Raw genomic sequence first — 15,540 nt, forward strand, 5'->3', positions numbered from 1 at the left:
GCCATGCATTTCGTACGTAAACAGTCTTAAGAGGCTTTCACACGGGCATGTGTTGCATGTTCAAGAACACATTGTACACGGTTTCATGAACGAGCATTCCGCCGGTGGTGTTCACACCAGACAAGTAGGGAGCGGCTGGGAGGGGATTCTTCTTCGTTTGTTTTTTTACTGTTTACTAGCGCATGTCCGCCACCTACAATTGGAGGAGGCTTGGTGCGAGATGTCAAAGTGGTGCAAATCTCGCAAGTTTTTCCTCCAGAATTTTTGTTTCACAGCTCTTTTCCTCTGAATGTACATCTTGGTGGTACAAACCATAATTATTGTTTTCCCCTATTGGGATCATGTTTGCAATGGTTGGCACTTTCGTCACTACCAAGTCCTAGTCCCTAATTGGTCAAAGTTCAGCGTTGTCGCGTTATAGCAGTCAAAAGTTAGACTGGTTGAACTTTCAGCACGTGACCGGATTAAAAAACTTGCATAGCAATGTATGAAAGCGAGGGTTCTGGACACAGAAGCCTAAAACTCTGGTTTATGTACTTTTACATAGACTTTTTATTGAAAGTGGCCACTTGACCGCGAGGTGACGCGGCCAATATGAATGTAGCAAATACATTCTTCAGTAGATCAGCTATAAAAGGAGGTTTTCACGCTCCCCTTTGACTCATATAAGAACAAACATCTGAACAGGAGTGAACAGTAACCAAAACAAGGCACTGTAAAGTGTTTTCACACAAACTTAAGCTGTTTTTTCCCAACACTTTCATAGGGGTTTGTTTTTTCTATTTTCTAAGCTTTTAAATGTGTTATCTCCTAATGGGCTTCCTGCAAGATAAGTTTCAGTCTTTTGAAGTGTTCGTTCAGACAACAGAACATACCATTACAGAGATGCTTTGATAACGCAACCCAAAACAGGGCTTTGTGTTGCCCGTCCCTCCAAACGACAACTCCATGACAAAGTAAGTGGCAAAAAACACCCAGGCGATAATCGATCTGCAACAGGGAGGAAGAGCTTTGGAGCTCCTTTATCACTCCCCTATGAGGTCAGCCGTGGTCTTCTGGATTTCATTTACAAAAAAAACTTTATTCAGGCTGACCTCCTGCGACAAAAAACAACAGACAGATTTCCCTTGACAGACAAAGAAAATCTCAGGAACGTGCCATAAAACTACTGCTAAAGTATATGGCTGAGGTGGATATTATTAAAAGGTATACATTACAAAACTGACCCGGGGTCAGTGCTCAGTCTGTAACCAGGGACAAGGTAAGAAGCTGTCTTATTGCTTTCTCTGCATGCATCATCTTTCTAAATACACTGAAACGTAAGTTCACTTTACTTACATCAGGAATGTTAAAGATATGTGCGTCTCTTTGGAGAAATGTCAAGTACTTGTGTGTCATCTGCATGCTTACCATGTGTAAAGCCAGAGTCAAGAACAAGTAATGCTCACTGAATATAAACAGCCAAAGCAGATAGTAGAAAAACTAATGACAATAATCCAGGTCATATGAGATCAATTTGCAACTGAGAAAATCAAATGAATTCAGCTTATTTATGGAGTACAAGTGTCATTTTAGGACGTCATGCAGGAAAGCAAACAGCATCGAAATGGAAAAAATAGAATCAACGAAGAGGATTAACAAAAAGTAGATGCAATCTTTGGTTCTCAGCTGGAAATCCAGGCTTAATCTGTATAAAATCTATAAATACTTTGATTTTACTTTCGTCGCAATTTTTAGAAGTCTGTGCAGATGTGGTGCAAAGCACAAAAGTACAAAATTACAGAAGGGTTTCCTGCTGCAGATGCCTGTTTATTTCAAATTCACTTACATAAACACAGAGTTCCAGCTGATGGCTTTGTGAAAATTCTGAAGAAGTTTCTGTAAACGAGCTTCCAGGAGATGCACACTCACGGTGCATAATTGCACATGAGGTTTGGCTGTCTCTTGGTGTTGGAAATTTCCAATTCATTGCCTCTCCTTTGGAATTACAGAGAGTGAAAGAGTTTGCTTACGTTTGGTAGAAGTTCTGTTTGCAATCTTCTGCCAAACGGGGAGCTTCTACTTTCAGCATAAACATAGTAGGCAGCCAGCAAAGAACTTAATACCAACATTTTTGGCTTACAGGACCAAATAGTTGATAGATATTTGAAGGAAAACAGGAAACCACAGACAGATGGAAGACACTACCCAAAAAGTGTTTGATTGTTTAGCTGGAAAACATGTCGACGCCATCTGAAGGGATTCCATTCCATCAAGTATTTTTTTCCCCGACACCTTCTTGTTCCGTTCATGCTGGAAAAGGAGAGCCGTTGCCACTGTTGTGCCCCACCTCTCACAAGCTGCTACCTGGGGAGCCTTTTTCCCAAAAGCAATCTGACAGCACGATGGAGCTCAGCAGGGGGAGCAGAGTCAAACGTGATGGCAAACTTGAAACAAGCTGCTGGCTCCACGCTGACGCTCATACTGGGAACTTGTTTTGAACTGTCAGGAAAGCTCAGCTCATGCAGGCTCTGCCCTCTTGCTTTAACTCCACATTATGTAAAGGTTTGGATGTGTTGATTGTATTTTAAAAAAATAAATAAAATAAAAGTTCATCATTAAAATACACTTTAAACCGGATAAATTTGTTTATCTTCATTGTCATTTCATATCTCACCATGGGCTTTTCCAAGCATTCATCTAAACAGAACGGATAAAAGGAGCTCTTCCATCCTAATCTATCCACTTCCTCCCTGCCCTGAAAATGATAAGACACCCTGGCTACTGGATGCTGGTTGGTGCCCGGACTGCAGCGGACTATAATCTGCACAACAGACTTAATGAGCTTAATGCGCACTCTCAGGCCACTGAGCTTAAAGGCATGAACACAGTGTGCTCCTGATGCAGCACTGTACAGTTTGCTTCTATCTGTTAGCAGGCATCTAACCCAGATAGATCACTTTTAGTTAAACCAGCCAGACTAATGAGCGCTGATGTGTGTCTGGTGCTGTGTTTGTCACAATTATCAAACAATGTCACAACTACGGTGCCAGCCCTTTGTTAGACAAAGCAGCATTTCAGAGTACTATGTAAATATTTCAGAGCTTCACTGTGCCTGAAGATGCTGAGATCCATTTATTATGATTAGACTTGTGTTGCGTGTCTGTGACCATCTGGTGCCAAAGAGAAAGTGCAAAACTGCCCAGGCTGAGTTTGGAGTATCACTTGTAAACAAGCCATATGTCGTAATGCAGGCGGAAATCCTTAAGGGAAAGTAAATGCAGACTGGGGCCTCAGTGCTGCCGGGGATTCCAAGAATAAGAGCAGATTTCTCAGCTTGATTGGGGATAAACGATGATTTTGTTCTAAAACCCAATACTCACCCTTTCCCCAGCTCTGGCAAACACTCTCTCCCTCACAGCAGAAAATGTCCACATCGCATACACTTCAACGCAATTCAGCATCGACATGTGTTACCAGTTTAAACTTGTAGTCAGCAATGAAAACAGTTCATATTTTCAACATCACTAAACTCTAAGGTTTTTATAATCCTAAACGCAATGTAATAAATTCAAGTTGTACTATGGAACTCTGTTGTATGTCATCCTTTAAGTCCAAGTGGTCAGAGTCCAAGAGTTCCCATTTGTAGCTATTTAAAAAATAAAAATAACAAAGTACGAATTTTTTTTTTTTGTTTAATTTAGTGTACACGTGTCTATCCATTCATTTATTTTCCAAACCTGTTTAATCAGTTTTAGTGGCACAGGGTTGCTGGAGCCTATGCCAGCTACTGTTGGCATAGTCCATTACAGTGTTCATATCTCCAACTTAATGAAAGAAATTCGCATAGGTTTAGCTTCTGAAATTTTATTTTTTTACTCATAGGTAAGTATAATATTTATAATTAGATATATATTTATAATACTGAGGTGAATTTTGATGAATTTTCTTTATTTTTGAGATCCACATTTCACTTGGGTAGGAGAGTCAAATCTAGATTGACATATTCCAGCATCTAAAATTTGCTCAGCCCAATGCAAACCAATTAAATTTGCTTCTACCATCTATTTTTACAGACTTTAACTCTTACTGAAGCTGGGATTGACAAAGTGTCAGATTTTAAATATATAACAAAAAGCATGATTCAGAATCAGCAGCATTTGTTTAGAATCTTTTGCAGTGACATAACAGTTTTTTCTTATTCCAGACTGTGCAGCCTTGCTTTTCTTTTTGTTTTTATCTTTTTACGCACCTGGTGTGCAGAGGTGGAACAGAACAGTCTGTACCTCTTGTAAAAGCATTGTCCAGCATCCTAAAATGTTCTTCAGTCGACTGAGTCCATTTATCAGATGACACATTTTGGATCTAACGTCATTCAAAATATAATTCCTTTTAAAAAATGAATTCAGAGCCTGGATTCTGAGAAAAAAAATAAAAACGTTTCTTTTCTGAAGATTGGTGCTGCTTAATGGTGACTCTGTGGTTTCTTTAAGTTATTCTCTGGAACTTTTTAGAGTTTGTAATAAAGAGAATACAAATTTGAATACAAATGATTAATTCTGATCAAATTTGATTGGACAAGAAACAGGATTTGATCTATTAAAGCAATAAATTGATAATCAGAGTTAAAAAAAGAGCATTATTCAGAAGAGACTGGAGGACTGATATTGTTTGCTTTTGACAAACACATGGAAAATGTGTCTAAAAAGCGGCGGTTGCCTGCTGGCTTTATTTTATTATCACTGCATCAAGAATGCAAACAAGACTTTTGGAAGATTAGGAACAGCTGTCAGCTGATTTGATTGAATGCAGCAAGTCTGTGTTTTTTTTATCTTTAGGCTTTATACTGGAGTGATTGGGCCATTGTCAGAATTCAGATCCTATAAATTGAACAGCTGTTTTAGTTTCACAGCTTTTTGTCAGCGATCATACCTGGTGTAGTAACTGTGCTGGTAACTGTTTCCATCAATCAAACCACAAGAAACAAAGCCTGTTAACATGTTCCATCTGCACACATTTATGTACTGGTACTAGACTCATGTGTGCTGCAAAACTGTGCAGGTTCAGCAGATCGTACACTGAAAAAAATAAATGAAAATTGATCATTGATCATTAATCAACTTGATTTCTGTTCAAAATCCTGCACCTTTTTTTAAACTATTTAACAAAAAAACAACAAAAATTATTCAGATGGGCCTAAACATGGATTCTCATTATAAAGAAATATCTATAGTTTTTTGTCCTCAAACAAAAGCAAGCAACTTTGTACATAAAATAAACCCAGATTACAGTCATTTTTAGAAATTATCAATCCAAAAGCAGGTTTAACTGGAGCGTGTTTCCCTTTTTGTGGTTCAATTGTTGCTGTTTTTGCAAGTAATTTCTTGTTTGGCATATCACCTGTGGCATGTAATTTCTCTTCAACTGTAATCGCAAATGTACATGGTGTAAAGATTGATCTTTTTTGCAAGCGTTCTCTTATTTCTGATGTCTTCCTCTTACAGGAATAACCTCAATAGCCCATTCACTAGTCAGATGACTCCTAACGACTTCCCAGCCAACAATCCGTCAGATTCTGTTCAAATTGGATTTATCTGTGTGTTATTAAAGATTGAACAATGATTAGGAGCTCTGTAGTGCCAATTTTTAAAAAGGTAGATTGACACATTCTCAAAAACCAAGCAGATAACATGAACCAGCTGGCTCAGCTCAAATGATTTCAAAAATATCTGTAGTCTCTGGGGGAAAAATGAGAGGCCCAAACTCAAACAGACACATAAAAAAAGTCAGTGTCTGTTTGAGCACAGCCTCGGGCTGTTGATTGAAGCGGGAAAAGGAAAAGGGTGGTTTAATCCAATAAAATGAGCTGCTGTCACACAGTTGGACATAAATCAATATCAAAATATGAGGTAAAACAGGTACATCTTCCTGGTTTATCATCTCCTCGCAACGGAAAGGTTCTCTGTTGTCATTCCCAAACGACACGAAACCAAAATGAGCCTCAACAAGAAATATTTTATGACTCCGCTGTTGACTTTGACTTTATTGCAAGCACAACGAGTGGTCTGTTTTCAGCTACAGGCAAACACACCGTCATGTAGCCAAGTAAGCCAAAGCTTAAATGCAAAGAGCATGCAAACAAATATCTGCAGTATGTTTTTCAAAAGACGTGAGTCATTGCAGCTTCTTGGAAAAGCAAACGTTTCTAGCCAAGTTGCAGATGGAAACAAACAGTAAATGTAGTTTTATGCATCTGTTATCGATCAAACGTGGGTTAAAAATCCCAACAGTGATCTTAACTGCAGCTCTTGCGTTAGTTTTTGTGTGTTATGACAAAAAAAGTGTATTTAGGGGATCAGTTACCAAATGGCAAACAGACAGATAGAATAACTGGAATTTTCTTCTGTCACTGATTACTCCCACCAATGCAAGTTTTACATTTCATTCTGTTTGTTGGTGTCATACAGTAACTATATGAGAACCAAACCAAGTGAGTGTGACGTTACTGGTAGAAAATACCTTGTCCAGCCCCAAATTCATAAAGTTAATTCAGTCGCCATTTTTTTGTGAAATGGACGCCGCCATGTTGGAACCAGCTGACGTCAGTAGCAGTGATTGGTCTGAGTCAACATTTCTATGAAAACCGCTCTCAATCAAGAGTAAGCATGTTGAAAGTCCATTCCTACCACTTGAAAGCGGGCTTGGGTCTGTCAATCAACCATTTTGAATGTTCAAAGAGAGAAAACATTCTTTTTATTGCCTGTAATCTGATTAGTCAGTTTAATACAAAAATATCTTCAAAAAATTTGGAATAACAAGAACATGTAAAAAAAAAAAAAAAAAGAAAATGGGCCTAGGATTGGCAGGTTTTAGCCTGCCTGTCTTCAAAGTCAGACGAAAAAACATTAAATCAGTGATAAGAAAAATGAGTGGTTATTTTGAAGCTTTCCTTAAAGAAGTTAGCCAAATTATGATATTTTATAACTTCTTTTATAACATCTGTCTATTTTTGTCATGTCATAAAGTAATCCAGTACACAGAAAAACAGCCAGGCTATTGGTATTAATTCTACGCAATAAACTTAATCTTCCTTTTTTTTTGTAGTTTAGATAATGAAAATTACTTGAAATAGATTAATGGGTTCTGTTTAAGACCTGTGTTTCCTTGTTGCACATTTCAATATCATTGTGTAATAACTAAATGGGATTTTCAAAGGTTAACAGATAGAAAATGCAAATTTAAAATTTACTCAGTAGAAGAGAAACTAAAATAAAGCTCTGTAGATTGTATTTGTTTTGTTTTTAAATTCATGCTTTTAACAGTAAAATGAAGATTAAAAAACTCAAATTTGGTGCATTATCTTTAATAAAAGTATTTTCATTTTATCTAAGTGACCACCATTGTTTCACACATGAAGAGTTTGTTATGTTATAAGAAATCTAAGATACGTAGTTTCTTTAAACTCTAAAATCATCATATTTTTATTTCAAACTTCAAAATCAATTACAGCCTTTTTTTTATCTAACAAGACCTTTCTGTAATTTTCAGTGAAGATATCCACTCTGATTCCTTTTACAACAAAAAATACTTTTCTATTGCCAAATCTTTCATTTCCATCACAACTAAAGCTGCAATTTGTCAATTCTGTAGGTCAAAATTAATCCTTACTTTATGAGTATACTCAAAAGAGAGCCTACCTCCTTCTTCTCTCCATAATTGCCCCAGCTTTGTGTTTTAAATCTAACACCATGCCAAGCAAGTCACCCGAGGCAAGTGAATCTGAGGCTACCTTTACCTGTGGCTCTAATCAAACCTGCATATGCCCTTGCAAACAGGCGCCCAAATCATAAACACCCACCCAATCAGAGCCTTGTTCCTGATTAAACTGTGACCTAGTGTTTATTGATTTTTTCAATGTTATTTTATTTTGGATTAATTGAAGTTTTGAATTTTAAAAATTGTTTGAAATAGTTTTTAGGGTTAGAATTCATGCAATTGTCTTTAAAAAATATATATTTAAAAAAAAAAGATTTTTACTGGTAATATTTAAATCTAATGTGAATATTTTCAAAGCAAGTCTGTCTGCCACTATTTTCATGAAAACAAGATAAGAAACTTCCTTCCTGTTCTCTCCGCGTGTTTAATTCATTCCTAAAAAGACCAGTTTTGTCTTTTGTTTTCCTCTTCCCTCGATCTCCCTCACGCTCCGCCCATTTTGAGCATCATCCAATCAGAGTAGAGAACGGCTTTTCGGGTCCGTGACCTCAGCGCTGCAGGAGAAAGGGGACCGAGCCGAGCAGGCTGTGGGGGAGGGTCACGTGTGTACACACTGTAGGGCTCAGCAGCACTCCGGCAGTAGTAAAGTCAGTAACGGTCGGCCCCTTTTCAGTCCATGCCTCGCACGACGCGTTGACAGATGAAGAGCGACCCAAGAAAAATCCGCTAAAGCGATTCTGCTCGCGCTTCCCACTCTCTGTAACGGTTTGAGAGCTCGTGCACAACGAAGAGGACATTTTTTATTCTTTCTTTTCATTTAATTTCCCCCCGAAACGACTAAAACATGCCAGTGGAAATGCTACATCCTAACCCCATGCCTCCTTAGGTTTGTCACGGATCCAAAGCCAGTCGTTTGTGGTGAGTTTTTAAACTCTCGCTAACACGAAAGTAGCTTTTTTCAGTCCGTAAAGTAAACCTGAGCGAAAGTAAAAGAAAAGCAGTTTAACCGGGCTGGGGGTGGCTAGGTAGGTGCTGGAGAAAAAAGGCTTTTTATCTTAAAATCATCAGTCTTCATCGGAAAGTGAGTAGAAGTCCTTGCAGAGGTTTAGTCGGGTTTTGAGGCACTATGCGCACAAATATTAATGTTTTTTGCACTTTTTTTACGTTTTGAAGGTTAACACGATGCCAAAAAACCGCCTGCAGTTTGGAAAATAACACCTGGAGATGTTTGTGTCTCAGTAAAGGTTTCCTCACAAGAGCAAAAACAAAGAAATACAGTCTCTTAGGGGGGGGGGGGGAACGCCCACATATGATATGTCACGCAGAGTGCAAGTTTACTGTAAACAATTTGATGTGCAAAAAACAAATACATTTTGATTGATAAGTAGAAAAGACTTATTTTCCATAACATTTCCTGCCTTTGTTGTAGCCAGCAACTAAATACATGTTATTTTGATCATTTTAAATGGTACATTGCTCTCTAATGCTGGTGCATCAGTGCTTCCTGACTGAAATGTTCCTAAAAAAAAAATGTAGCTTTGCACTTTTGCAAAGCTTTGCTGTCAATGTCACCCATGTGACCAAAGAGAGGTGGGCATGCATGGGCCTGGCTTAGAATCAGTAAGCCTGCTTTGTGCTGACCATTGAACTGTGACTTTGTTGGTGCCGGTCACAGTCAAGCTTGTCGCCTGAGAGGAGCTGAAGAGGTCGCTGAGACTGACCGTGACCTGTGGTCGACCAGCGTTTAATCAAAGTTTACGAGGAAGGCAAATGTCCGCCGTTGAGCAGCAGCTTTTTTCTTCCTCATGTAATGTTTAACAGGACTTGCATGTATGTACTTTAGCTTGTAACAAGATCTGTGTTTTGCAAGTCAAACACAGGCTGTCCTGGCCTCTGACACTGCGGCACATTAAAGGGAATCACGTAATCTTATTCTCTTCCTGTAGTAATGGATTGTCTCTGTGGAGTAGAAGAATCATGTGACATCATCCAGGACCTTCTGTGAAGGCCCTGGAAATTCCAGTAAGGACATAAGCGGGTGTGGGCCGAGTATGTCACACTCTTCCCATCAGTCTGGGAGATCTGGCTTCAAAACATTGAGACGTCAAGCATGTTGGCGTCACCGTCAGGAGGTTTGTCGTCGGTGGGGGCCGAAGCTTGCTGAGGCAGGGCCTCCCCCTCTGGGAATATTTAACTTAACCGCTTTTGACATGGCTAAGTTCAGAGGGAGCTTTTCCAGAAACATTAATGTCCCACGAAGAACCAGACAAAGACTTCTCGTCAGTTCTTCTGGTTCCTTCTCGCCTTTAAATCCTCGCCGGGCTGCATCGGAGACGTAGGTCGTGGGATAATAATTGTTAGCACAATTAATTAACCCACTTTTAAAAGCGGCTATTCATTTCAAAAGTGGGTTAAACTTCTGGAGAACATTACTTTAAGAGATGGCACTGAAACTCGAAAAAGTACCACATTTATATATACAAATGTATTTATTTATGTATGCATCAAATCTTGCAAACGTCTTGTTTCTGAAGTGGGAAAATGAAGGTCAAAGAACAGTTTTTAGGAGATCTAGAAGCTAATTGAAGTTGCTGTTTGAGCCACTGGGGTAATGAAAAGGTAACCAGCAGGTGGCATCTCGCCACATTTGCCCTTTAATTATCCCCAACTTCCCTGTGATTTGAAGGCCGGGGGGATCCTCGTCAAAGTCTTGGATTTGGTTTCCCCAATTAAAAATCACGTTGATTTATGTTTTTACTACTTAAACAGTTTGGTTAGGGTTATTATTCTAACATAAACAAGGTATAGACTCATTGAAAAGGACGGCTTAGCTTTTAAACATGTCAGTGAAACACAAGACAGTCACGTTCACCATAGAACTGCCCAGACCACCTCCTGTTGTGATTTTTTTTTTTTTTTTTAAAGACTGTAACCCTACACTTTCTTCCTCCTGACTGACCTAAGCTCTGCCAGGCGGCCCGCTCTGGAGGCTCATTACAGTTACAGTGTACTGTGATCAGGGACAGAGACGTGAAGTGTATGTCTGTCTGTGGCTGGAGGCCAAAACTTGGTAGTGGGATTACGTAAGTGAACAGAGGAATGTTCCCCCTTTTCTTGTATAATTACTCTTTCCTCTTAAAAACAAAACTCCGTCTTCATACTTTGGGGGAAAATCTCCTTCTAGATTGTGTAATATTTATTTGATCGCCAGCCAGACAGCCTCAACTTGAGCTGATGTCTGTTTAAATCATGACAGAGGAAGTGAAACACTGAATTAAGGAAATCTTTACTCGAAACCCCCCCCACCCCCACTTCATATCTGCGTCCTTAACCTTTTCCTGGAACTTTACTTATTAATATTTCTGTATGGCTGCATGCTCAGTCTTGCTAACGCTGCAGTAGCTCAGCAGAATGCATCTGCCTCTGAGGTGTGCCACTTCATTCTGGGGCCTTATAATAAAGATAAGCTCCGGCATTGAACAGGCGGTGGCGGTGTGCTCGCATGTGACCGTGACGGATGCAGACAGACGCAGAGGACCGAAGGACGAGCTTTCCACCATGTCAAACAAATACAGTCTTGTATTCTCCCACAGAACAATAGCCATACTTTCTCTTGCCAGTGGGGGGAAAAAAACGGTGGAGTTTGGAGGCAGAGCGGGCAAATGAAGCTCATTGTTTGTCGTTTGTTTTCAGGCAGTCAGATGCAGTGAAGGGAAATTAACAGTTTTACCCAAAGCAGAATGGCTTGTGGGGCTTTTTTCTGCTCTTTTTTTTTTTTTTTTTGCAGAGCCTGAAACATTTTCTGTGATCTTAATAAGCTAACGCTTATCTCTCATCTGTCCTCCCGCAGCTCATCTGTTGAAAGTTGTAGTTTCAGAGCCCAGCGATGTGGATCTGCATGCTTTACAATGAGACAGATACCAGCGTGGACCTCCAGCTCTGCAGGGACTTTGGCCTCATCCTGTCAGTCTTGTCCCTCATCTACCTCCTGGTGTGCTTCCCTTTGGGGCTGTGCTACAACGTGCTGCTGGTGGTGGTGAACCTCTCCAACAAGGTGTCCTTGACCATGCCGGACGTGTATTTTGTCAACATGGCCATCGCGGGTCTCGTGCTCAACCTGGTGGCGCCCATGGAGCTGCTGAGCTCCACCTTCACCCGATGGCACGTGTGGGATTACAACAACGAGGTCTACATCACGCTGCTCATCCTCTTCAACATCTCGTCTCTGGTCATCATGTACTCCACCACACTTCTCAGTTTGGACTACTACATCGAGCGAGCGCTGCCGCGCACGTACATGTCCAGCGTGTACAACACCAAGCACGTGTGCGGTTTCATCTGGGGGGGCGCCGTGCTGACCAGCTTCTCGTCGCTGCTGTTCTACGTGTGCAATCACATCTCGGCGAAGATGGTGGAATGCTCCAAAATGCAGAACAAGGAGGCGGCGGACGCCATCATGATGTTCATCGGCTATGTTGTCCCAGCTCTGGCTGTACTCTACGCCTTTGTGCTCATCCTGCGCATCAGGAAGGAGTCCACGCCGCTGGATCAGGAGTCGGCCCGCCTGGACCCGTCTATACACCGGCTGCTGCTGGCCTCCGTCTGCGTGCAGTTTGTCCTGTGGACCCCATACTACATGACCCTTTTGGTGCACACCGTGGCTGTCGTACCCGGATTTATCAGCCGTGCACATTACTTTCCGACGTACAATTTTGTCAGATGCGTGGCGAAGCTGCTGGCGTTCTCCAGCAGCTTTGCCACGCCACTCATGTACAGACAGATGAACAAAAACTTCTCCGGCAAGCTTCAGCGGCTGCTCAGGAGGCTGCACTTTAGAGACCAGTCCTGCCCTCACGAACACTCAGCGGTGCAGCAAGTAGTGACGTGAGATCACAGCTTCCACTCCCAACTCTCAGCACAGCCAGCACTTATCCCCTCCACAGAGCCAGGCTGGGCTTCCTCCACGCTCTGGACTGTGTTAAGAGCGACATAGCAAACTGTGGAATTTCCTGTCACTTTCCAGATCTTCATCTGATCTGTGGAGCTTTGCAGTGACAGGGATCAACCAAGCAAAACCACTAAGTGCTGCTTTTTTTTCTTTCTTTTTTTTGTGTCAGCGTATAAAGCTCTCAACCAACACACTTCGCCTTCTGGTTCAGAGGTTGTAAAGTGTGTAAAATCCTCCAATCATCAGAGTGGACTTCTGTAAGAGTCCACTCAAACCAGAACAAAAAAGCAATCTATCTGTCAAAAGCTAGTTTGCAGGTTCTGCCATCAAAGTCTTGGAGTGACAGCAGAAGTCGCCCCACAAGCAACGACACATTTTTTTTTAAATATCAAGTGAAAAATCAACCATTTTTTTGCTTGGTTTTCATTTCCTTTATCTGAGCACTTGATTGTCTTGTATTGATGGATGTTGTTGATGTTTAGCTGCTGAACCTTCATGACTTTCTGCCTCCATTCTCCTTCCAAACTGGAAATGTGGGTCAAAATATTCCATTCAGTTCAGTTCTGGCTCACCAAAATACGTGGAGATCCGAAGTTTTTAAAAAATATTTTATGAAAGTTGAAAGCAATTCATTGGTGGTTCTTTACATGACGTGTAAAAAAGCGAAATCTCTGAAGTTAGGGGCCGTCGTGAGGCCAAACTCCAACACAAGGTACATTTTTTTTCCCCCCACTTTGAAACCAAAACAAAGATTGTATTCAGGGTTCAGACATAACCGGTGTACCTCTTACGATTTCTGCTGAAAAACATGAGCTTTTAATCATAAGCAGCTTAGATCCACCCGTTAAGCAGAGCTGACAGCCCAGGGTGGGACCTTGTTAAGTTGTTTTAAACTGATGAAGAAAGTGTGCGTGGAGAAGCTGACGCAGGAGCAGCCGCCTCCACAAAGACTCTACTGTGAGGCCCTGAGGCGGCGGCGGCGGCGGAGGCACGGACAGGCCTCTCATCTCACGAGCACCTGAGGGGTCGGGGGGGCTTTGTCTGGTGGAAATATTCCGCCTTGAGGTCCAAATCCTGCGTGGAAATCTGAAAGCATAACAAACGCCTGGTATCAGCGCTGTTCCATGCAGGAACTCTAATGCTGCTCACATGCATCAAAGTAACAAATGAGCTTTTTCAGCAGATTTACAACATGTTAATGATACATTGCACAATCTGTCACTGCATGAAAATGATGATTTTTGATCAAAAGGGCCGTTTTCCTCAATATTGTGTCAACGTAAACCTGGCAGATGGGGCATTTTTGCAGGTGTTAGTGGTGTAAAACCCCAATAAGAAACAACTGCAGATGAGTTTAATTTATGTTTCCAAATATAAATGATTCAGTCTTTATGCTTTAAAGTCACAAAGACTAATTTGATCCTTATTTATTATTGCCAATCTGAAGACAAAGCCCTCGTGCACATTCCTTTTTTTCTTTTCTTTGTTTGCTTTACGAATGTTCATTTTTCTAATTTTTTTTTTTCCAAATCTGAAAGCGAATGAGTTTAATTTTTGCAGGACAGCATCATTATTTCCTCTGGAGGAAGCGTTCTGCTCGGGCTGTTTACATTTCCAAACGCAGCATCCTCTTTCCCTCAAAAGCCCCTGACAGAGTTAATCATTGAGCTCAGACCGAAGTCCAAATGCCCACTTGAACATTTAGAAAATAAAAATCGACCGTTTGAGCTAAGCTGCATCAATCTCAGTTTGAACAAAACAAATGTGAAGAACAGGTTTTATGAGCATTTTAAGCTCTGAACTGATCATCCTTAAGGCACTTATGCAGAAAGCTCAGTTTCATGAAAGTGACTGATCGTTGTGTGACATTTGATTCTGCTTTCCTGTCATCTGTGTGATATGGAAGCTTTGTGAAGTGGAGCTGCTGCACAAAATTCCACCTTGAGACGAAGGCATCCCCCCGTTTGTCTGCTTCCAAGGGTTTCCTCACATTATCTCCTACCTTCTTGCAGTGACTGAACTTAAAATCTGTGTTAGAAGTGATGCCTTTTTTTGTTTGCATACAAGAGTTCTGTATAAAAAAATGTAAATATTGTTTCTGAGAGAATTTCTTAAAAATCTTATGCTCTATTAAAAAAAATACAGTATTTTTGGAGAGAAACCCTTTAATGTACTGTCAGCTGAGTCTAAGCCTGATTAAAAAAAAAAACAACTAACACACGGATGTCGACTATCTTTCATCATAGCTTTGTTTTATTCCCCCCAAACATTTTTAATATTCAGGGTTTGGACTTCTAACCCCGCTCAGGTCTGGGCAAGATGTCAGGCGAGCGCCAAGACGGACGGATGCCAGCGTGCGTGGAAGGAGCTTTTACCACAGCGGTGGGGAAAACTGCAGCATTCCACACATTCTGGGAATTGTTTTTTTTTTTTTGTCTCTTTGGGCATGGCAGACAAAGAGTGCTGCTTTTCCCAATTAAAACCAGTGTTGCATCAGGGTTTCACAGCTCCACGAGAGGTGTAAAAACCTGGGAAGGCAACAAAAATCAGGTCAGGTGAAGTTCTGCACAATCAGGTAAGGTGTAGGGAAATACTGTCCATTCACAAACATCCAGCTGATGTCACTCATTTAGGGTTTTCTAAGAAAATTTTACTAAAAGTTGTGGATTTTAGGGTTTGAACACAACATAAACCATTTCAATCGACTTGTTTTTCTAGTTTGTCTTCATCTTTCAGTGCAGAAGTCCTCATCAGTCTCTACTGGCTGCAGTCTTGTGATGAAGGAATGCTGATATAGCACGATTTTTAATGTGCTGCATTAGGCCTTCATGCGGTTCCTGGCGTTCCAGCAACAGGAGGGTCAGCGGCAGACCACCTATGAAGAGGGAACATGCTGC

The 15,540-nt window shown here is 40.9% G+C and overlaps 1 protein-coding gene across 1 annotated transcript; it reads left to right on the plus strand.

The window, feature by feature from the left end:
• The first annotated feature begins 8,252 nt into the window (after positions 1-8,252).
• Positions 8,253-14,859, plus strand: gpr146 (G protein-coupled receptor 146). Its single transcript, XM_011478011.3, has 2 exons — positions 8,253-8,613; positions 11,546-14,859. Exon 2 carries the CDS (start codon positions 11,582-11,584, stop codon positions 12,581-12,583), a length of 1,002 nt encoding a protein of 333 aa, XP_011476313.1. The 5' UTR covers positions 8,253-8,613; positions 11,546-11,581; the 3' UTR covers positions 12,584-14,859.
• Positions 14,860-15,540: the final 681 nt, after the last annotated feature.

This window comes from Oryzias latipes, chromosome 8 (assembly GCF_002234675.1).
Source record: "Oryzias latipes chromosome 8, ASM223467v1".
Lineage (NCBI taxonomy): Eukaryota > Metazoa > Chordata > Actinopteri > Beloniformes > Adrianichthyidae > Oryzias > Oryzias latipes.